Raw genomic sequence first — 25,739 nt, forward strand, 5'->3', positions numbered from 1 at the left:
TTAAATTTAAATGCGACGATAAATATATGAATTTAAAATTACCAGGTGTCAGCTGACATATAAATGTTCTTGCATGAAATAATTTATAACATTAAATCTTTGATCAATAACATTAAATAGCACGAATCTTAAATGAATAATATTCTGTTTTGAAATCGTTCATCAAATTTTCTGTTGAGATAATGTGTACAATATTTGACATTTACTTTGTTCGTAAAAAGTTTGTTGTCTTGCTATCTAAACTATTAAATTTCTTTGCACATTTTTGTGAGTGGTGTGTATATATTGTATTATTTGATTGGTACAGTATTACTTTTTATACTATCCTGAATCATTATATTAAACCCTGAGAATCATGATTCATACGTAAAAGGATAAGCCTTTTTAAACTCTAAATTTATAGCCTAGTCAATTTAGCTCTAAAATCACTCAACCTGCAACTAATTAAGTTTTTTATTTAGTGCAAATTAGAATATAAACTTGTACTAACAACAAATTAAAAATCTGCATTAATACAATTTGAGGAAAAGATTATTTTGGGGTGAAATATGTGTTTTTTTAGAGAAAAAGTACATAACTTTGGAAAAGAAGAAAAAAAAATTTTCATAGTTCATAGACACTTTATCTTATTAGTGTATAAGTGTTTAAGTAGTCCTCTAGTTATTAGTATTCATATTAAAGTTATTTGGAGGGGAAATGTGTATTATTTAGAGAAATACTCCATCTCTGTATTGTATATATAATGAAAATATAATGAAACTAATACCGTTATAGTAAGTGTTTCGACACAGCAGATATGCATTCATGTTGAAATGAACTTGGTAATAAAACAATGGTCTCCGTTACAAAAAGACTGTTTTTGTGAAAAGACTAACTAGATCAAGATATAAAATATAGCAAGGATTGTGAAATCTATTATTATTTTTAAAATGTGATTATATATGGGAGTAACTTTGTAAGGTTTCCTGTACCGGAATTCTCTGAAAATTTCAAAAACTGATACATGCCATTTGAACGAAGTCTACACTGCACCTTTTGGAATATTTGCTTTCTAGATATCATTTGTTTAAAATAGATCATCGGTATAGGTTTTCTGGGATAGAATTTTCTTATAATTTGCCAAACTGAGGATTCAATCATGCTCTTATCCTATCAGTCGAGAATGATGTTTATACTTAAAGAGTTACTTACCCTTAAGAAACTTAGTTGAAAAAGATGATTCTAAAACACAAATGTTTGGTATTTATTCAAATATTTTGAACAATGCAATAAATCAGCAAGTTTAAATAAACAGTCTAACCAATCAAATTGCACATCACTAGACTGATTGTGTACTGCGATAGTACAATTCAAGATGGCGGTATACCATAAATCTACCTTAAAATGCTAATGCCTAATAATATGATCTTTACTGTTATCTTGCATTGATTTAATTGTGTTTTTATTAATCATGATTCCAGCCACGGTTGATTTCAAAATAGTTGTAAGCTCTTGCCTGTTTACACATTGATATAAATATAAAGTTATATTTGTTTACTACCATTACTACACTTTTTTTCAGTGCATTGTAAGTACTGACATCTAAACACAAATATATATTTGTAGTGGTTATTTAATTTCTGTATTTATGTTTAAATACACAAGTTTATAATTACCTCAAGTGACGTGAATGTCCTTGCTCGAATTTCCTTATAACGTTTTAAATCTGATCGATTATATTCAATAACAGAAAATTTAATTGCATGATTTACTAGTTTGAAATCGTTTTAACATTTGATATATGATATTTACTTAGTTCTAAACAAACAACTTTTGGTCTGTCTGTCTTTACATTTTTTTAAATCAAGAGTCGGTGTATTAAGAATTATTTGATTGCATGTCATACTTTTATACAACACTGAAAGCAATATAACAAAAACTAGGTCAACATGACTCATATGAAAAATCTTTAACCTTTTACATACTTACTTCCAATTGTTGATTTGTTTATCATCGATGCTTAAGGATAGTATTATAAACAATTCATAACCTAGATTTATTTAAAACGTAACCACATGATACCTTTTATTTGCAAAACAATTTTTGAATTGATCGGTTAGTAAACAGTGTTCTTCATTATATGTGCTACGCAAATTGCACATTATGTCGTGCGGCCATTTTTTTTTTTCATACGAATATATTTTAAACAAAAGACAAACTTAAACTACAACCTTAATCATGTTTTAAAATACCTGGAACATTTTTTTCATTATCATTGGGTATGTTCACCATACATTTAGAATAAAACAACACAGACATGTAATCATTGACACTTACTTGGAAATGAAAAAGAAACTGATATGGAAATTAGGCTGACCATCCTTGGTCCGTTTCACAAAAATTCTTAGGAGTAATTATACTCGTAATTAGTTATCAAAAGTACCAGGATTATAATTTTATACGCCAGACGCGCGTTTCGTCTACATAAGACTCATCAGTGACGCTCAGATCAAAATAGTTAAAAAGCCAAATAAATACAAAGTTGAAGAGCATTGAGTATCCAAAATTCCAAAAAGTTGTGCCAAATACGGCTAAGGTAATCTACTCCTGGGGTAAGAAAATCCTTAGTTTTTCGAAAAATTCAGTTTTGTAAACAGAAAATTTATAAAAATGACCATATAATTGATATTCATGTCAACACCGAAGTGCTGACTACTGGGCTGGTGATACCCTCGGGGACGAAACGTCCACCAGCAGTGGCATCGACCCAGTGGTGTAAATAGTTATCAAAAGTACCAGGATTATAATTTTATACGCCAGACGCGCGTTTCGTCTACATAAGACTCATCAGTGACGCTCAGATCAAAATAGTTAAAAAGCCAAATAAATACAAAGTTGAAGAGCATTGAGTATCCAAAATTCCAAAAAGTTGTGCCAAATACGGCTAAGGTAAGTCATACACATTTCAGTATAACTGACTATCAATTTTAACCGTAAGATTTTTTGTGAAAAGAGTCGCTAACTATTTAGCCACAACTGCTTGCTTTACCAAAATCTAAATATGTTATTGTTAGAAAACTTAATAAAAACACGAAATTAAAAACGGAAATAAAATGCAAGTTACTTCTGGTAAATATCTGACATGACTACGGTTAAGTGTTGGTTGGACTTTTCCAACAAACTATAAGTCATGTTTTAAACTTCCCGTCAGTGTCTAAATTTCTGTGTAATTTGTGCGTGAATACCGGCCATTTTGACAAAGTATTAAGCTTTTGGTCTATATAAACTCGTCATAGATAAAAGGATTTCAATTTGTTTTTGCGCAAGACACGCGTTTTGTCTACAAAAAACTTATCAGTGATGCTCGAATAAAAAAAATTAAGATAGGCTAAACAAGTTCAATGTCGAAGAGCATCGAGGACCAAACAATTCCAAATGTTTGCCAAATACAGCTAAGCTTATCCATTCCTGAGGTAGAAAATCAGTTGTATTTCAAATTAAAAGTTTTGTAAATATATATTAAAATTGTTGTAATTTCTAACCATTTTTCACATTGAAATATATGCTAAGTGATGTTTGCACACTACCATTATCTATGAAGGATAATATCAAATAGCACACACCTAAATTCACATTTTCTATTTAAACAATGTGTGTCGTATTCGGCATTTACTTAGTTTTAAAAAAATAAGCTATTGATTTCCATCTTTACAGTTCTTTGTAAGTTATTTTGAAAGGAAGATAAATATACGGTTTTGTTTGATTGTTGTTCTAGTCAAGCCTGATTACTCATGTGTTTCAATTGATCAACATGATAAATAGGTACAGTCCGAAATCTTAAAACAGGTAGCAAAATGTCTACTGAAGATGTTTGAAGGAGAAATGGCTGTAATTTTTATGTTTCCCGATTGAACTCAATTTCTCATATGTTATTTATAACATGCACAAATTTATTCTAAATTATTTAAGAACTAAAAAAAAATAAGCAAGGCATGGGCTCGAGAAAAATGTATCATTTGTTCGTGTGTGCTCTAGTCTATACGCCGTTTAAATATCTATTGAGTTGATTGCCGACTGTCATCTTAACGATATAAATATACCTATAGATATAAACAGAACTCGTGCAATTTCAGATTTACAAGATCAGTTTAATTTCATATTATAGGTAAAAAATATTTTTTAACCATCGGTTTTCACATCTATAAGAATATGTGTTTTATAGATTTAATCATTCAATCAAATGTCTTACCTTTGTTTCAATGTCACTGTTGCCAATCTTTTCCCTTTAATAACTGAAAACGAATATTATTTGTATAATCCATCTCTTGCTTAGGGGTTGAATAGAAGGTCTCGTGAATACGGATGCAAAGAGGTACAACTATTCGCATGCGAGTGAATAATATATAATGTCAGATTTGCTATAAATGCTTTGGTTTTTGAGTTATAAGCCAAAAACTGCATTTTACCCCTATGTTCTATTTTTAGCCATTGCGACCATCTTGGTAGGTTTGCCGGGTCACCGGACACATTTTTTAAACTGAATACCCCAATAATGATTGTGGACAAGTTTAATTTAATTAGACTGGGTAATTTCAGAGGAGAAGATTTTTGTAAAAGTTAACAGACGACGGCGGACGAGCCTTCGGGCCAGGTGAGCTAAAAACGTAATCTTATTAATGAATTAGTGATGACTGCTGGTAAGAGCATACGAATTACGTATAAAGCAATTATAAAATTCATCATATATTGTAGTAAAAGTGTTGCATTGAAAGAATTATACTAGAGATTTATCTTTTAATTCAACTTATTTGCAGAATAAACGAAGAGTTCTGGTCAACACATTGTATTTTTATTTTTTGTCATTCTGTTTGTTTCTTTTTTATTTATGTTTTTGAAGTATGGTTTAATATGAAATAAGATGTTGTGTGATTGCCAATGAGACAACTCTCCACAAGAGACCAATTGACACAGACATTAACAACTATAGCTCACCGTACGGCATTCAACAATGAGCAAAGCCCATACCGCATAACTCAGCTATAGAAGGCACCGAAATGACAATGTAAAATAATACAAACGCGAAAACTAAAGGTCAAAGAATGAACCAAAAACAAATATTTAACACATCAACAAACGACAATCACTGAATTACATGCTACTGACTTTGGACAGGCATATACATGCAGAATGTGGCGGGGTTAAACATGTTAGCGGGATCCCAATCCTCCGCCTAACCTGGGGCAGTGGTGTAACAATACAACATAATCTTGAACGAACTATAAAAATCAGTTGAAAAAGGCTTAACTCATCAGATGGATAAAAATACCAATACTACAAATACAAGTGGACGTGGCCGGGTATTCATTTCAAGAGTAAATTATTATTATAGTGAGTAAAATTAATAAATTTGAACAAAGGCAGCGAACTGACCCTCGGATCCTTTACAATCACTTTTGTGATACACTCAAAGCTTTTATAAATATATACTTTGATAAATATACAAAAATGTATAGGCAAATTATATAATACACATCTACATTGACATTTGTAGGGCTCAGTAAAACAAGAAATCAAAGAACATGGATTCTTTCAAATATGATACAGAAGATATGGTATGATTGCCAATGAGACTACTCTTCGCAAGATACCAAATGACACAGAAATTACCAATTCAAAGTCAACGTACTTCAAACATGAGCAAATTCCATACCGCTTAATCAGCTATTAAAGTCACCAAAATGACAAACATGTAAAAAAATTCAAACTAGAAAACTAACGACTTAATTAAAGTACAAAATATAGACAAAAAACAAATATGTGACAAAACAATAAACGATTACCACTGAATCAAATGCCCCCGTTTTGGGATAGGTGCATTAATACAGAATGTGGCGGGGTAACCATGTCAAAGCATTTTTTTTTTAATTTCATTTTTCAAAACCCAAATATCTATTTATAATTGTAGACGACAGGAAACTATTAACGTGGAAGAAGGAAGTATTTTCATGTATAAAAAGTCCTTAATTCAAACTTTTATCTTATTTCACCAAAAACGTTCCTAAAGTAATATGAGGCTTTTAGTTATATTCAGTTTGTTCATCTTTTCGAAAGGCCTCTCGGCACGAAATCCAGGAATCAGACTTCAGATAACACAAAAATGGATAAATATTGGTATGTACAAATTAAACTCATCTTTTCCTTTTTAGTGTTTGTCAGTTCAAGTATAAACGAAGATATGGTTTGATTGACAATGAGACAACATGTCTATCTGGGACTATGTCTCGTTTTTTATGACTTTTGATATATTCCCCGTAATTATTTTTTTTAATTTCTACAAACTTATGGTTCACAAATATCTTTTAGATTTATTGTAGGAATCGGCGATTTTGTGCATGTCTTATAGTGTATAGTGTGTGTGTCATTATCCCTAGATTTCCGCCTTTATTGTTCAAAAGACCTTTGATCGAAAAAAAAAATCAATGTGTTTTATTTTATTTTTATTTGATCAATGTGTTTTAATATAATTCAGATTGTGTTTGAGCTGAAAGAACATTTTCAAATGCGAAACAGAAAACGATAAATAAAATGTTTTCAACTTATGTCATGGGTTTCTGCTGCTAGCTTTTTTCCTATAAGTCTTTTTAAATAATTTTGGCATTTTTATTTTTATTTTATGTTTTGTATTATATCACAACAATAGTTTAATTTATTATTTGTGTTCTTCAAGTCAATAATGTGGCGGCTGATTTAGTTTCCAAGAATGTAAAAACAATGAAGATTACAACGCAAACTGGAAGTGGCATCAACGTAAACTATGAACTGAACAAGTAAGTTATACAACAGCATATAAATGTTTGGCTTTTTAGTCTGTCGTTTTCTCTCATATTATAAATTATGAAAAACTCCGCAATGAATAGTAAGTATAGATTATAACATTCCCTTTTCCATATTGGCCCTGGTATTATCCTGAGACTCCCATATCGACCTCGAGGCTTTAGTCGAGGGTCGCTATGGGTCGAGGGATGATACCAGGGCCAATATGGAGAAAAGACATGTTATAATCTATTTATCACATATTTAAGTTTTGCAGGAAAGATGGAAAAAAGTTCAAACAAAGCAGGTATATCTTTATCACATTTTAAATTTAGTTTTTATGATTTACTCTATAGAAAGATATTGTCACATTTCCACTTATTTTAGAATATGGCAATACACAAACGCGAGGAATATGGCAATAAACAACGCGAGAATTGTGCACTGTCATTGTTCACCATTGTCATTAAGGACGCAATGACTTAACGTAATTTGGAGGGCACAATATCAATATACTCGGTTTTGCCCCGAGCAATTTTGAGGTTGTTGCATATGCAAAACCTCAGAAATTCATAACAAATATGTGATAAAAGAAATTATTAAATATCACTTGAAAAACTTACAGATTTTTTTCTATCTCATAATCTGTTCTGTGTCACAAAGTTTAATTTTGAACTGTTTAACTTGAATCATGGATTTATCAACTATAATCTTGAAAAGTATCAACTGTCTTCTTGGAGTCAAACAAAAAACTTGCCTTTTCAAAAATTCCTCGTTATGAGTGTTTTGCACCCCATAAATATCATATATGTCCACTTAATACTTGTTAAGTTTAATACTTCTAATATACGTTCAAATTTCATTTCTTTCAGTATTAAAATAGGAAGGTTTCAACTTGGAAAAACTAGTATTTCACGATATTCAGGAAATAGCCTCAGATGGACTGCAGAGGGGATTAATTTGGATATTGACGGGCTATTTCAATATAAATATAGCAGATTTTTGTAAGATTTTCTTCTTCACAGTTTTCCTTTATAGGAAGTGGTAATAAAAAGCAAACAATTTGCTTTTGTTTAAGCAAACGTTATAAAGCAAAATTTATTTTCTTTCGTTATTTATAGATAATTTAATTTTGGATGTAACGCGTCTTCTGATTGGCTGACGTTATTTTGTTATGAGCCCATAGACATAATTTAGTCATGTGACCTTGACGTCATCAACGTTTTTTCATTGTTTTCTACGGTTTAAAATGGAATTTAGAATTAAATTATAAGACATGACTGTAATATTTTTTCAGTCTATTCGAAAGAACATAAAAAATGTGGTGCACACTGTAAATAACCCACTACACGCGTTATTCAGTGTGCACCAATTTTTTTTATGTTATTTCTTCATAGACAGAAAAAATATTACAGTCATTCCTTAGATATTCAATTGACCAGGTTTATGTATATATATATATATAATTATATTCATAAGTACGTCTGAGTCAGTGACAACCCTACAACAGATGTATCCATCGGATCGCCATCAATGATGGTGATACATGGCTGTGTACATAATGTATATAATTATATAGCTATATAAGTCTATAAAAAGGTATAACCAGAAATTTTGATATGTTCAATATGGTTATATACGAATAATTTAATTTTACCGTGTCTTCTGATTGGCTTACTGTGTTTTGTTTGTCATCTCATAGACAGAATTTTGTCATGTGAGTGTAAGGTCATCAACGCTTTTTTCATGATTTACGCCGATTTAAAATGGAATTTAGAATAAAACTATAAGAAATTAAAAACCAATTCTTCAGAAAACAATTGAAGTCTTTCCAGCTCGATAATAAAAAACGATGTTAGAAAATGTCACTCCGTGTTGATGTAATGTGTTAAATCAAACTGATATGAAAAAAAATAAGATTAATAGGTTTATGCAGTAGACTTAATTGTTTAATAATGAACCAGAAAGAGGTTATTGGTCAGTGATTTCAAATCAACAGACCCCATGTCAATCACTTGTATGGTTGTGGAGAAATAGTGAATTCAAAGACATAATGGGAGAAAGCTCCTATAAGGGTTAACCAAAACTCTTCGACTTAAATAGGTTGCAGTTGCACCTGATTGTAAACCGTTATTTCGCAAACACATCATATACCAGTTTCTTTTGAATAACGATAACAAGCAAAATTCAAAATTTAAAACATGACCTTGACCTTTGACCTTGACTTCAATTTCCTTCAAATGACCAAGGACTTCATATCAAAAGACTGTAGACCTCTACGACTTATAACGCATGAATTGATCAAACATATCGCCTATCTTGCATTTTCAAGGGGAAATAACTCCCATAAGATGTCTTCCAGCCACTCCAGTCAAAATTTAAAAAATCATTGCTTAAGAGTAGACGAACACTTTGGTGAAAACAGTTAGTTAAAATCTTTTACGGTTTAAGATATATACCGATAACAAGAAAAGGGGGACGTGGGAAGATAACTCCTTTGCAATTAAGTGTTCGGTCACACAGCGTGAGTTTTGAAACCCCCATTACTGTACAACATCATTGTCCAAAAATCCATTCGATATGTTGAAGGACAAAAAAGCATGACGAAAAGTGGAAAGACCTACATTTTGTAATTACTGTCATATGTTTTCTGTCTATTCAACATAAAACATGAAAAATGTGGTGCACACTTTATAATAACAAGCTACACGGGTTATGCAGTTTGCACCACATTTTTTTTATGTTATTTCGTCATAGACAGAAAAAAATATTACAGTTATTCGTGAAGGTTCTGTTATAGAATCGGGTTGACAATATATATAGACAATAAATGTTTAGTTTAAGTTGTTTTATGTAATGCATTCGTTTTAATTCTGTAGTTAGTCACCACTTCAGTTTTATCATGCATAGCTAGATCTATTATATAGTCATTTTATAACATTTACTGTTTGCAAAAGTATGAATTATTCTAAATAAATAGGATGTTCTTAACTTAGGCAGAAAATTCTAGTCGTATTGGTCGCAACGTTTTGGGCCTTTTGGCCGTCTGTGCTCTTCAACTTTGTATTTGTTCCAACTTTTTTCATCGTCAGTCTTTTGTGGACGAAACGCACGTCTGGCGTATTAAGTTTTAAATCTGGTACCTTCCGTTAGCTATTATTCATGTGTTTATCTGTCCTATATGTTCTCCCATTTATTTGTATTGTAGTCCTGGCATGTAATGTTGTTATTTTAATGTTATATTTAACATTACCATAAAAGCGAGGGGTTTGGCATGCCACAAAACCAGATTCAACCCACCATTTTTTTCTTAAAATGTCCTGTACCAAGTCAGGAAAATTGACATTGTTATTGTATAGTTCGTTTCTGTGTGTGCTACATTTTAAAGTTGTGATTCTGTTGTGTTGTAGTTCTCTTCTCATATTTGATGCGTTTCCCTCAGTTTTAGTTTGTAACCCGGATTTGTTTTTTTTTTCTCAATTGATTTATGAATTTCGAACAGCGATATACTACTGTTACCTTTATTTAGCATGTTAAGTGTCTTTAAATATCAGTTACGGGTGTAATGCGAGCTTTAGCGAGCTATTACTCCTGTTTCGAGCCTAGTACAAATACAGCTGATATATAAAGACACTAAACAGTTAATGTCTGTATCCTGCAATTGATTTTGTATATTGTTTGTGCTTTGAAAGACACCAAACTTAAGTTTTTTGCATTTATTTTCCATTACAAATCCCTTGAGACACGCGTAGTAATATTAAAATCACACATTCAGCTGCAGACGGGTTTGCAAAAAAGAATCTCGAATGGTCAACAATAATACATCGCTCAAGGTGAATAATGATCTATTTTAACATAACAACTAACTTCAACAGTAAAAACAAATAACAAAACATTGTCCAATTTGAAACAGAAGTGTACGAGTTGTCCTACCCTTCAAAATGTTTAACTGAACTTGACATAACATGCATGCTAAATTTAACATGTTTGATTTTGATACACATACAATTTCAAGTTTTTAAGTCGATGATTGTTCATGTTTGAATGTAATAATAAAAAAATTGTTTAATGTTAATGCTTTTAAGAAATGTTTAAATACAAACAGAACGTATAACGGTAATCCTTAATTCACATAAGGTCAAACAATATGTCATTGGAATGCGACTGCAATACACATCCTGAGGTCACGAAGGTTCATTAAACATTCATCAACAGCAATACACAAACGTAGTCCGGCAACGGGCGGAGCTTTAAAGCGATATCTGCAAAGTAAACAGACACAGCATAACAATATCTGTAGGTTGCACTTTGTAAATACAGCTGTTTCTCAAAACACGCCTCTTTTGGGGAGTAATTGAATATTCATAGAAAATTCATTTTGTTTACATACTGGTTCCCAGTTATGCTCTCTGTGTTCCATATCGCAGAGACAGAACTTGGGAATGTTACCAGTAAATAAACACGTGCATATTGTTTACATTGAAATCTGTGGTAACCTTTCATTCGAGGTAGGGGTAGTTAAAAAAATTAGTGTAAGTTTAAACTCTGAGAAGTTCAATGCATATAAACGTTGAAAATATGCCGCACAGCCCTATATTTTGACCTTTGAAAAAAATTGTGGTGCATATGAACTTTCAATTCTAGGATAAGATTTTTTTCAAAACTTCATAGTAAAAGTGGTACAGTTTTAGCTGTAAAAGGAGTTCCTATGGGAAATTGCATTGTCAATATTTACAGAAATGCAACCTGTAGGCCTGTATTCTGTATAATAGGATACCCTATTGTAGGATAAATATATGTATGTGTGTGTGTAAAAAAAAAAAGATATAAAAACTCAAAGGAAATATAAAAAAATAAACCGTTTTCATTTAAAAAAATATATAATTATCAATAAAAATGTATGTTTGTTTCAGCGAAAAGTATTCAGACAAAGGAAGCTTCACGGTGAATTTTTCAACAATGTCATTCAAAATTATAATACAATTAGGTATGGAATTTATATTTACAAAATGTAAGTGTTGGTTTTGAATATGACATAGATATAGCCAATTGAAATAAGTGACATAAATATCAATAACAGAACCTAAAAAGGGAAGAAAGGAAATATGTACCTTTTTCAAAATCTATATACATCCAATCTTAATGAAAACAAAAATATGCAAAATGTCTAGAAATAAGATTTAATCCGTTTTAAAGTTAATCGTCCAAGGTACTAACCGGAGTTTTTGAAGAAGAAAAAAAATCGGTATGCGAACTGAAAGCTACGTATATTTTTGTAAGCTTAAATATATTTGTATAGGCTAAATTGATAAGAGTACCATTATATCTCTAGCACATTTGCATGTACATGTTGGATATACTTGTAAGTAATGTGTACAATGTGAGCAGGTTCAACTGAATCTGTAATACAACTGACAGGTTTGGCTAGATGTAAACTCAAGTTTAATCCACCATTTGTTACATAAGAATATGTATGTACCAAGTCAGGAATATGACAGTTGTTATCCATTCGTGTGATGTGTTTGACTTGATTATGGACTTCGCATTTTGAATTTTCATCAGAATTCGGTATTTTCATTATTTTTCTTTTTAGAGCGAGACAATATCAAAAGCAACCAATCCGTGTTATTACGTTGACGTAAATGACTGTCATTTTTTTTTATTACATACCAAATTATTTTACCAGCAGATAAAAATAAAAATATTTGAATGATTGAACATGTTGAAAAGACACAAGCCATGACCGACGGTGCAAGAACCTCATGGATAGCCAATGTCGTTAAAAATGTTAAAATGGTCCTCTTGTCGCGTTATGTAACTTAGTTTGTAAGAGTAAAGAGAGATCATCTGCCCATGAATGCCTAAGAACCATCCTGAACTGTTATCTTTTAAAGTAGTTTTATGACAAAACATGATATATATAGTAATCTGACTACTTTTCTTTTGAGGTAAATCATTTAGGCGAATGACACATGTTTTAGAATACACTGTTTTAATTTGTTGTCCAATCATGTAACCTTCAACAGCATTGATCATGGTACTTGTAAATACTTTTATTGTTTTGATTTGATGTATATGATTACAACATAGTTTTAGTGAAGCTTCCTTCCCAACACAATCACAGACAAGAGACGCATAAGTACAAAAAAATAACATAGAACATCATGAACACCACCTTATTTCAGAAACTTCAAACTGATGTCAAATGCTTTAGTGAGGAATTATGATTGAAACCTATATAAAACATTTGTATTTTTTAAAAAAGGACATTTTATGAAAATCGAATTATATTATCTACCGATTATAATATAATATAAGGGAAATTAACTGGAGTTATCTTACATTAATCACAAACTGGGGCTAGCTAACACTATTTAATTCGCGCTTGGTTAACGTTTAAACAATTTTCAACTAAACATATATAAACCTAGTAAGCCAAATCTACGCTTTTTAAATTTGGAATCTTTATGACGATAGCTACATAGGTTTTACTTTGAGGTCGTCCATCTGTGTCAACATTTACTAAAAGATTAACTTTGTTTTGACATATCGTATACGTTCAATATTATCATTAATCTTAATGTCACATGGAAATGTTAGATGTCATTGAGTGATAGAACATCATATATATAAACAAAAAAGAAGATGTGGTATGATTGCAAATCTCCACAAGAGACCAAATGACACAAAAATTAACTTACCTGAAAAAGAATTTTTAAAACTAGGCAAGTTGCTTTTTCTTCTTTTTTCGAAAGGTTTTGTTTCAATTCTGTTGCAAATGAGTACAAAAAGTCGGCCAATAGTGGCGCACAATAAGTACAAATTAGAATGTAGAATACGGACTGTCCTTAAAATATCAGTTCACCAAATTCAACAAATATGCTGTCGATTAAAAAATTCAGCATTTTGATGACATCGTCTTCGGTGTAGTTGCAGGAATCAGGATGGTATTACACTACATAGGGAGAATCTCATGGCCTAAAATATGAAATTTATAACGTAGTTTCAACTAGATTTTAGAAAGAAAACTCTGTTCAGTGTGACTTCGTAGTCGTGTTGAATGTTAGAGTAAAACATAGACAGATCAAAGGGTTTAATGTAACTGCAAAATCTTTAATATTGTTATTGTAATCTCTACACCTTCCTATTTGCAGTGGTTTTGTTTATTACGATGTACTAGTTATTTTTCTTATTCATCAATTAACTCTTCTTTGTTTAATTTGACACATATTGAAGGGACTGACAGTAAAGGAAAGCCAACTGTAAGAGCTTCTCAATGTTTTCCTTCAAGTGGTCCAATAAAGTATGTATTCCATGGTGGAAAAGACTGGATAATCAAATTATTCGCAGAAAATGCAATTCAGGCTATTCACCTTCAAATACAGAAAAATGTAAGCTATGTAAGAAGTATTTATATGGGGTTATTGTATTGTTAAATCATGTCTTTATAAATGGCTGCTTAAGTGTATTAAATATATGCATAAATAAGTTGATATAGAAAACATTATGTGTCTGGTCTGTTTTATACTAAAATACAAATTCTCACAGCATTGAGTTTAAGAAATCAGAATAACACGCCTTTTTTGTCTTTTGTGAAAAGACAAATACTATTTTCCCTTACTTTTGAGTTAAAAATACCTATATATATACTCCTTTTCTTATGGCACAATACTGGTAGACAAAGAGAAGCGAAAGATACAAAAGGGATATTCAGAGTAACAAGTCGAAAATAAATCGAAAACACCATGCCAAAAACAAAAGAACAAAAAAAAACTAACTGATAACAAAACCTTATGAACATAACAAAAAAAAAGAGACTGAGCAACACAAACCCAATTAAAAACCGGATCGTAGATGTTCCAAATAGGTAAGAAGATTCTTCTCCATATGTGGCACCCGTCATGTTTCTTAAAAAAGTACAAACCCGCTGATAAAACTAATTCAGTACATCATATTCGTGGAAAAGAAGATGTGATTGTGGTCCCGACAATTGGAACGTATTTGTCTTCATTTTTGTAAAAGAAATTCCATAACGGGCAACCAGCTCGTAAAGTTGTCCTTCCAATTTTTGAAAGAATTTAAACTATCAATTGGTCTTTACAAAATCATTTTTTGTAATATAATCCATCATCGCTATGCAGAATGTACAAATACATCTTCCAGTAAAAGAAAGCTTATAATGATTAGTTTACTTTGTAGTTCTGTGGAATATTCAAAGTTCTTGTCGAGAAGAATGCACAGAGCATTATTTCAAATGTAAAAGGTATTGTTTTCGATTTTAACTTTCAAGGAAAAAACTGAAACGTCTGGAGAACATGCATATGTAACTGCGATTAACAAAATTTCACAACATATTTGATTGTATATAAATCTACATATTTATAGAATTATAGAGAACTGTATTGAATGTATCGTAACAATTTTTTTTATGTAGTTTTGATAGTCTTTTTTAAGCCCACAAAAGCAGACGTTTATCAAATTTTTATTTTTCTATTTTTTCCACTAGAAAAAAGACGATATCTCCAGCCGTATTATTTGGTACACAAGATGGGCGTTGTTAATCATTATATTAACCAGTATTGCTGAAATTAAACCGGTTGATGATCAAATAAATATAAAATTAAAAAGAAATGCAACTTAGTAATAACCTATGCAGTAAACATTAAGACTACATTTGAACTACAACGGTATCACACTGTTTTTATCTAATGTAAGCCATAGGTTTTTTTTATATACCTAACGAATATGGCCAAGACATGGTGCCAAATGATAAATACAAAGCCACGGGTCAGTGATCACGAGACAAGTTTTGCCTGGTAGAAATAATTATTTATATTTTCGAGAAATTTGTCTATTTTTCACCGGTAAACACTCAGGGCAAAACATATGACACTTGAATTATTATGTTTTATTATGCCAATTTTATACTACAATGCATTTAAAAAAGTGATCTTTAGATTTATTATATAGTTCAGATTCCAGTAGGAAATTCGATGATTGTTGACTATAGGCTTATATCCAGTCCAAGTGTATCAACGAACTATTTGGAAGTATACTTCAAGGTATACAGTTTTGATTAGATATGCATCCATATATAACATTAACATTTTAAACAATGTTTTAGTTTGAAATAGATTAATATGAACTGGAATTATATTATCGTAATATATCTTATGTAAATGAAACGCGCGTCTGGCGTATCAAATTATAAGCCTGGTACCTTTGATAACTATTTACAAAACTTTGAATTTTTCGAAAAACTAAGGATTTTCTTGACCCCAGGAGTAGATTACCTTAGCGGAACTATTGAATATGGTTTTCACATATGCATGATCACAAGATTCCTGTTTTGTTTAGGCAACTTCTCTTTACATATTATGGGATTTTTTTTAAACTTTGTCAGAACTGACATTATATAATGCAATTTACACCAAATATTTTTTTATTGTATTAGTTTCCTAAAGCAGCCATTGGCCATGCATTTGCTATGTGCACTGTTTGGGGAATCATTGGGTGAACATTGCTTGTAGAACGTATTGTTTAAATGGAATAGTTGATACATGTTCTTCAACAATTGGAAGCATAATTTGCATAATATGTATACAAACTTAGAATGGTTTGATAAATTCACTATTCTTTCAACCCCATTTGAATAACGTTATGCATGGTTTTATATAAATATTTTGTATCAACTGTAATAAATAAACTTTTAAATTTATATTCTTTGTACAGGGATCGGTACTATGGCGTAATAGTCAATCTGAAGCACCATATTCAGCGCCTTCTTTTCCATACAATTACTATACTACAAAAATGGCCTATGTAGCAGTATCTGATTATGTTTTCAATACTATGCTTTACCAAGCGTATAGACACAACATGATTGGGATGAATATAACCTCAACAAACGTAAGTGTATTCATCATTAAGCATGATACAATACCAATTGTTTTTTTTAACGACTTATAAATATCTTTGAGAGCTTTAAGTACTGTTACGAAAGTCATGAACATTGATCTTATATTATATTTTATTCTATGGCAAATTATTTTATGGTATATTATCAAATGTTGCTTTCCAAATGATCCCGTACTAGTTGAAGAAGGTGGTAAAGTGTTATTTTCGTGCAACGTGTTTTTCCATTTTTATTTCCCGTGCAGCCGTGAAAAAAAGTTCGTTATGCACCGTGTTTCAGGAAATCGGTAAAAAGAACAACGTGATAGAAATTTTTAATTGTTTGTTCATCGTGAAATAAAAAATTTATTTCTCGTTCTTCCATGCGTGCAGATACCCACCCGTTACGCTTTGCGTTAAACAATCAGACCTTATGGCCTATCATGGTTACATGATCAGTTTGAGGGTTGGAGGTCGTTAAAGACTTTGAAATGAGCTCCTTCTCCGCTTGGAAGGTTGCATTTCTATGTAAGACACGGAGTCAGAATATTTTGTCCTGTCAGAGTTACACTGATTTCTGAGAATTAAAACATTGTGAATTATCACGTTAACAATATATCATTTGGTGCCAGTGAAATACAAATTAGGTACATCGTAAATATCCCATTTATTATATTCTTTACTCGATGCAAACTCAAAACTTGACATGTGCTTCATGTTGTGATTCGTTACTTTTTTTTAGGTTAACTTTTTAATTGACTTCATATTGATGAAGGTATGATTCAGAAATATATAGATTACTAATAGAAATACTACATATTAGTAAGTAATTGTGTGATTTATATTTTTAATTAAAATGCATTTTAACAATAACACCTAATAATTTCATTGACTGATTTGAAGATTGGATATAGAAAGAGTATGCTGAACACCACCTGCTCAGATAATTGCATTGGAAAACTAATTCCACAGGTAAAGTATTTTCATAATAACAATTTATTCATTCTTGTTTACTTTTATATATTACCCACAGTTAAAACAAACCGAAGTTGCAGCATATTTTCATGCATAAAATAAACCCTTGTTTCCAACATCAAATACCGTGTATAATGTGTAACTGTTTTGACAACATACATGTACACTTCGATTTCGCACTAAGGCAATTGAAATATTCTTAAACTAAAACAGACTCTTGCAGCCATTTTATATCTATCAAATACAATAATAAATAAATGCCTTTTAATTTAAAATCAGTATAGAAAACCATTATATCTATAAAACATGAACATTTTTTTTTTAAATCATCACATACATTGGCATTTTATGATAGCCATAATTGTCTGTTGATGCAGTACTGGCAAATCCATAAATACAACATTTTGAATTGTGAAATGTTAACAAAACTACTGGCATGTACGATGCAAAAATACTTTATTTTGCATTGAAATAAATAATCACATGTTTTCTTTTTTATCATGATTATTCTTTTTAACTTGCATAGTTCTGCAATGCCTATTGAAAAAAAGAAAGCTAAACGTTTTCATATATTTTGCATAGATTTCGAAGTCCTTCCCGAATTGTTCAGTAGAGCTGCATATAAAGAGTACCAAACAACCAATAACTAACATTGGTAGTATTGTTAGTGTTACAGCAGAAGGGAATATTAGTGTGTATGTCAGAGAAATGGACAACAGTCTTCATTATCTGTTTAGAGTTTCAGCGGTTAGTACTATATATAATATTTAGTTTTTTAACATTTTATGTTAGTTTTTAAACTTATACAAAAAAGCTCTGGAAGTATTCATAATTCTGTGTTTATTTGTTCAAACCATTGAAAATTCACAATGTGTAAGAAATTTTATGGTTAATATACTGAGATAGAAGTAAGATAAAAAATCCCTTTTCTACATAATGTCACGGAGGCGGGAGCTGTTCTAAGGCACTGGCTTTTAAGACTGTGTTCAGATATATACAAATTTATTATCAACAGGTTCAAAAATATACACTTGAATTAATTTACATTTATATAAAGATACATCCACTCATTCTCGTTAACTATTCTCGACTCTCCCGCATCTAAACATTTACCCAGTTTTATTCTCGTGAAGACCTTCACTACTTTTCATCACTTTCTCACACATAAAAATTGTCATTCATCCCCAGACCACACAACTACTAAACCCCTTATTAACTTTGATATAAGAAAATGAAATGCATAAGAAAAAAATTAATACAGGACTATACTGCAGCAGCATTGTCAAAGCAGGGGGCCAATTTTCTTCAATTTCTCTATAAATCTATCTCTGCTGGAAACAGGCTTTTTTTTTTACTCGTTTGACAAATCGAGGTATTGTCATTTCTACAAACATTGACATGGATGCTACCATTAGATATAAATAACACTTTATGAACCGAATATGTCGATACGTTTTTCCTGATTTGCCTTCATCAGGAATTCAACAAAAATTATAGCTTAGAATAGAACATTACTATAATACTCAAGAAGACACATGTATATAATCAAAAGGACGTAAAAAGAATAACTTAATCCAACTTAGGTTAACTTTGACTGATTTATTTATAAATTACGCTTCTTAGTAAAGTCTGAATTTATCAACCTAGGCACTAACTTGTGCATGTCAAATACAACTAAAACGCGTGTTGTTTTAAAATACCCATCAAATAAGAAAACATTATATATTGCAACCAGACAATTCTAGTGCCTGAACATGTTTTTTTATTATAATTTATAATTACTGTTTTACTAATTTTTTTAAAAACATTTACGATAGGTTGGAGGATCAAAAGTAATTCCAAGACTAAATAACGGGATTCTTTATGGTCAATTAGCAAGGAGCGAGTAAGTACATGAAATGACGAATCTTTTATTTCTCTGTTCAGAGTTTTAACTCTCAAAGTGCTTATATCTTAACTTATATCACGTTTAAAGCATGATCTTTAGCCAGAATTCGTGTTTTGGAATCTTCATCTTTTAACTTGACAAACAGAAGCATAGAAATTCGCTTGTCATCAAGAGTAAATTATCAGAAATATGTTCTTTGATTTAAAAAAAAAACACAAACAAAATTATTAAATTTGAAATTCAAACAAACATCACAAGTATAATTTATGCTCTTGATGATTCAAACACAATAATACCCAAATAAAATTATGTTAATTTATTTTTAGAATTCAGATAAACGTCACAGACTCTGTAGTAGGTGCGATTGATGTAAGTTCAGATATTTTACACTACACACGCATACGTATATATATTAACAGAATGTACATATGTTTTTAAAATTATTTAAATTAGAAGCAATTAAACTTTCAAAACAATTTATGAAATAAAGGAACATTTTTCATTAGAAAACATGATAATTATGATTCTACCTGCCTTTCATCTTACATACACTCTTTGTTTAATCATGTTTATTATGTTCGATGAAGTTATTGGTGTATTAGAGAAGAAAAATTAAGAATTTAAAAACTCATCATGAATACCATGATAAAAATGTTGGACGCCAGACGCGCATGTTGTCTTCAACTGATTCATCGGTGACGCTCAAAAGAAACAAATTGAAAAGGCCAAAACAAGTACAATGTGGAAATCATCAAGACTCAAAATTTCGAGAGGCTTTTACAAAAATGAGGCTTTCACTGTGAAGAAAAAAAATTCACACGTTAATCAAGTTTTTTGTTTGATATTGAATTTTTGTTTGATTTCGATAACATACTCCATCCCATAAATGTCATTGATATCGATAGATATAGATATATCATAACATATCATCTTTTAACAGGAAAAGGCATTAAAGTTTCTGGAAGATGACATTCTGACGCCATATTTAACACCAATGGTATCTGGTAAGTGTGCATATATTTAATTCTAACATTTCCAGTCTCAATTTTAATTTTATAAACGGTTGCAGACGATACGTCTGTTTATATAATAGTCCCTTCAATGTTTAAGGTATTTAGTTGGATCGCTGCAACCATAATTAACAAAAGGTAATAACAGAATAACCAAACTGATCCAATGTCAACCTTACCTGAAAATAGAACCAGAGGCAGGAAATTAAAATAAGAATGTGTATCTTAAATCATAACAGTACCTAAGCAAATTGATGAAAACCTCGGATATTCATGGTCAGTCGTTATGACAAGTTAGGTTTCTTGACCTACAATATACATGATATATTGATAATATACCTGAAGGTAGCATATATAAAATATGACATGAAAGATTTTTATAAATTGGTTTCAGTCTTTAGTATGGTGTTGCAATGCTTGTTATGTGTCAAAGCATATAACAGGTTAGTTGAAAGGAATTTACAATTACATGAAATATCAACTGAAATTCCCTGAAATTCCGACTATACTAAAAATATAAGAAAGATGTATTTATCGTCTTAATACAAGTCAGAACAGTTATCTGTGTTTACCATTCTTCTAAAAATTAACTATGCTTGATGACAAGTGTTAGGCGATCATACGTTTTGATTGAAGTGAACATTATAGTAGTCATGCGTTTAGAAAAAATGTTGCAAACCAGTGTTTGAATACATTTTAATATGTTGAAGATTTTATATCTGATAACATCTAATGGCAGAAAAAAGTACTAATTTAGTTTATTTTTTTTTTAAATTGAGAAAGTGCATAAAAACTTACAAACTCAAACATTATTAACCAACAGATAGAGAAAATAGAACAGAAGTTATATTCCTGACGAGGAAAAAGATGGTTTTAATCTAGTTTGATAGAATACACACATTTTGACAAAGTTAGGCATACTTGACTGCAATGATACAAGTGGTAACTACGGTTAAGTTGAATATTTAGACGATCAAGCGCAACCATATCTTTATATGAATTATTATGTAAAACGTGAAATAAGTATAATCACCATACATATATGTGTTTGACGAACAACTTTCATCATACCTGCTTGAAACCTCACATTTGGAGAGCCACACTATGAATGTTTAAGAGCTTCATGATTTTAAAATCCTAAAATAATATCAAAAGTGTTGTCATCTTTGTTAGAAGAGGATCAAAAAAATATAAAAAAAAATTAAAAAATGTGCAAAAGGGATGAGGGGATCGGGGTCAAAATCCATTTGTCCAAAACAATAGCAACACCGTATCAAAATAGGGAGTAGAGAAAAGACACGCTTTTGCACACACATCGAATGATTAAGAAACACCAACCCAAAGAAGGATAGATACATGTATGATACTCAGTTCTTATTACACTCGAGACATGTATCGTGTTGATAAACACACGTTCATATACTTGTCTGTTTTAGGTCTATGTAAAAGAGGATTTCCACTACCAATAATGGACAACTTTCAATTCGTACAACCTGAACTGAAACTAAAGAAGGTAAAACTAATCGGATTTTTTCGTTTACATATTAAATTGAGGAAGTTAAACTTTGTAAAATTTGAAATAAAGTTATCGATTTGATAAACTGCATACCCATTTTATTGAAAACTCATTTATTTGAGAGAGAGAAAAAGTCGAAAGCGGAGAAAAATTGTGAAACCGCCTACATTCCATAAACAAGTTATATTGTAAAATTATTAAAGATAAAAAGATGTCGATGGAAAAGTATAATGTAAATGCTCTCAATACGGAAATATTTTTTGACATTACCTAACAATAAGTCCATAATTAAACGAACTCAGTTGAATCATAATAAAATACAATTAACAGATCATTAGACATGCGACGTAGGTCAAGTATATTAGGAAGTTTAATTAGTGCGTGTTTTTTTTTCTCATGAAACAACCATGTGATATAAACTTAGTGCACATCACTGCATTACTCTAACGGGAAATATTATTCATTTTCAAAAAAAAGAACGCTGTAATTATAATATTTCAAATCCGATAGACACAATGTGGTGCTAGTTTCAATCATATGCATTAAAACCTAAAAAAAAAAGTGTGTTTCCTGATTTGAAAAGAACTTGATACGTCTACTACATATATTGTTAAACATAACAGATAATGATGATACAACGATTGGTCTTATCTGTATGTAATTTTGATAGCTGAATGCAAATATAAACTTTTAATATAAAATATTAAAGAGCAAAAAAAAAAAGTCTTCAATGCATGTATTCGAATGAACAAAAATAAATAAAAACACATATTTATATTAATCGAAATGATCAAAATTTACCTTTTATACTTTTTGATCTTCAATGATGTTCAACTTCGTACTTTAAACTTGTTTTTTTTCGGCGTCGCCGATGAGTCTTTTGTTGAAGAAATGCGGTCGGCGTACACAATTTTTCTACTGGAATTTATGATGGGTGTTGTCTCCAAAATTTATGGAGGACACAAATAACCTATTATACCTTTATGTTAGAGTTCAGAGTTATCTGTGTTTTGAAAACAGACAGACCTAGAAAAACCAAATCGCACGTGTTCGTTATCTATCTTTATCTATATCTCTGTTTATAGAATATTATAAGTACAAATCACACTTTGTTGATTGATTAGATTGAGTCTAGACGAAAATACAAACGGAATGTAGATACATATTATCAAGTCTGACTCCATAAGTCTTGAATTGTTTATTCTAGTTGGTTTTTATTAAAACGTTTTATCAATTCATTAATCAAACATAGGACGACTTGGGTCGAACCGGTGAACGGACTTGACAGTAAATGCTCTTTTAATGTATTTTGTTATTATGGAGACTATGGTTGTGATGGCAGATCTTTGTTTCTGTTTTATTCACTATTATTTTTTACTAATTATTTTGTTAAAACACCTGTCTATCAATAAATACTATATGCCGGATCTAAATTGTATTTCAATCTTTCCTAGTTATGTTGATATTTCATTGCCACATATCCAATATTTACTTTTATTTCGTAAATTCAAAAGAAAATGAATGTCACGTTATTGTTATTATCTAGTGATGTCCAGTTGTAAATATATGAACTTTGATGCGATTGTCATACGAGTGACAGGTTCAGCGCCATAAAACTAGGTTCAATCCACCATTTTCTATATTTGAAAATGTCTGTACCAAATCGGGTATATGACAGTTGTTTCTCGTTCGTTTCATGTGTTTTATCATTTGATTTTGACATTTGAATAGGGACACTCCGTTTTGAAATTTCCTCGGAGATCAGTATTTTTGTGACTTTTTACATTGCTTCAACGAAGGCTAGTCACGCATTTTATTTAAGAATTGAATGCTTCTTGTTGTTACTTCATTGGGGTGTAAAAGCGTTTACCGAAGTACATTTTGTATGAAGAGCGGAAGCGCTTCATACTAACAAATGTGCACATGGTCAATGTTTTTACAACCCTATGAAGTTACAAAAAGAAGCATTCAATACTTATAATTACATTTTTTTAGCAATGATCATGAAAACACGAATTTTATTTTATTTTGTTTTATTTAATTCACCTGTGCACTTTATTGTGGGACCACGTGTTATCATGAATGAAAAGTTTTATTGAGCAATGCAATTGCTTACGGAATAACACGTGCTGTGCAGTTAGCCAATCAGAATAAAGTATTATAATGAAACATACATCTAATGTAATTATATGTTAATGATTTTAAATTGGAAAGCACTAATATATAGCTAGAAATCGGAAAACGGAAGTAGGACACAATCAGTAAAATTGTTTATGTTACTTTTCTTAATTTGGATATTTGAAGAATTATATGAATATAAAACTAAATATGTTTATGATTAAAATGTAGATTAGTTGTATAACGTGCAAAACAATTCTTATTTTCAGAACGCAATCCTTATTGAGACAAATCTGAAGTACATTCCTAGGAGTGGAAAATCAACTGTCCTAAGATTTTTGCCAAAGGAAGAGATTTAACCGAAACAATGTATTCAGGAATCAGAAGCGAAAAAAGAAAACATGTAAAGATGTTTGATAGTACTTTCTGGACTTATTTGTCTGTACTCTAACACAACTGTCCCAAGATAGGAATAGGTATTGTCCAACAGTCGTGTTTAATCACGACACATTATGTAAGTGCATCTCCCATTTACGGTGCATGTATTTTAATTGGTTTTGTTTGTTATTGTATGTCATATTTTATTTTCGTTTATTGCTTTGTACATTAATCAAGAAGTCACTTTCTCGTTTGAATTGTGAAATATTTGTTATTTTTTAGCCTTTTACAACTCATGAGTTTAAAGTTATGCTCTCTGTTGAATATCGTCAGTGACATATAGTCTACATATGCTTCATGTTGGTCTCTAGTCATGCTAGTGAAGAGATGTCTCGTACTTTATTTTTTTTTATACAGCTCTTTTCATGCTTTTTAATCTTGTACATTTATTAGCTTCATTTATTTATATTCAATTACAAATAAAAAATATTTTCAAATATTTGTATACATAATTATGATCAATATATATCTAAACTTATATTTGAAAAAGACACACTTATAAATAAAGATACAATGACCAATTCTAACATTTTGAAATGAATTTGAATTTAAAATTTATATATGATCCAAAATGTACTACACATGCCTTCCATGGTATAAGTTTGTCCTAATTTGACTTCAAAATTGTTTTGAATTTACCTCGTGTTATTTTTATGATATACGAGAGTAGAGGGGTATTATTTGTTTTGGCATGTGCGTCCGTCCGTCCGTTAGTACCGCATCAGATTAAAGTTTTTGGTCAAGGTAATTTTTGATGAAGATGAAGTCCAATCAACTTGAAACTTAGTACACATGTTCTCTATGAGTGGGGCATTAGTGAACTGGGAAAACATTCTTGGTTTCATCTCCTTTGATTTCATTTGGGATTGAAAAGTGGTAGAAGCATCATAACAACAACCTTTGTTATGTTTGGTAAGAAAATGTAAATATTCGTTTGCAACTTTCTGTAACGGACAAGCAGAAGATACCAAGCAGAGATAGAAAATTCAGATGTCAAAGACAAACTTACACACCAGTGTCAATATCAAACAACAAACAACAACAAGTTCACTAAACACTACTTACATGTTCATGATATAAAGACTTATCCATGTTATCCGCAGGGACA

At 30.7% G+C, this 25,739-nt stretch overlaps 1 protein-coding gene across 1 annotated transcript; it reads left to right on the top strand.

Annotated features, from left to right (window-relative positions):
- The first annotated feature begins 5,957 nt into the window (after positions 1–5,957).
- LOC139523748 (bactericidal permeability-increasing protein-like) lies at positions 5,958–25,152 on the top strand. Its single transcript, XM_071318002.1, has 15 exons — positions 5,958–6,150; positions 6,707–6,806; positions 7,665–7,796; positions 11,706–11,779; positions 14,029–14,183; positions 14,992–15,055; positions 15,763–15,854; positions 16,525–16,701; positions 17,590–17,658; positions 18,244–18,408; positions 19,479–19,546; positions 19,876–19,918; positions 20,490–20,553; positions 21,996–22,072; positions 24,463–25,152. The coding sequence occupies exons 1-15, from the start codon at positions 6,048–6,050 to the stop codon at positions 24,550–24,552; spliced, it is 1,473 nt and encodes a 490-aa protein (XP_071174103.1). The 5' UTR covers positions 5,958–6,047; the 3' UTR covers positions 24,553–25,152.
- Positions 25,153–25,739: the final 587 nt, after the last annotated feature.

This window comes from Mytilus edulis, chromosome 5, assembly GCF_963676685.1.
Source record: "Mytilus edulis chromosome 5, xbMytEdul2.2, whole genome shotgun sequence".
Lineage (NCBI taxonomy): Eukaryota > Metazoa > Mollusca > Bivalvia > Mytilida > Mytilidae > Mytilus > Mytilus edulis.

Bases quoted from the DNA above. Each gene is read 5' to 3' on its own strand.
- LOC139523748 (XM_071318002.1), top strand. From the start codon at position 6,048: ATGAGGCTTTTAGTTATATTCAGTTTGTTCATCTTTTCGAAAGGCCTC. The intron at 11,780-14,028 runs GTATGGAATTTA...CACATATTGAAG, and splicing joins CAAAATTATAATACAATTAG to GGACTGACAGTAAAGGAAAG. The intron at 20,554-21,995 runs GTAAGTGTGCAT...TGTCTGTTTTAG, and splicing joins TTTAACACCAATGGTATCTG to GTCTATGTAAAAGAGGATTT.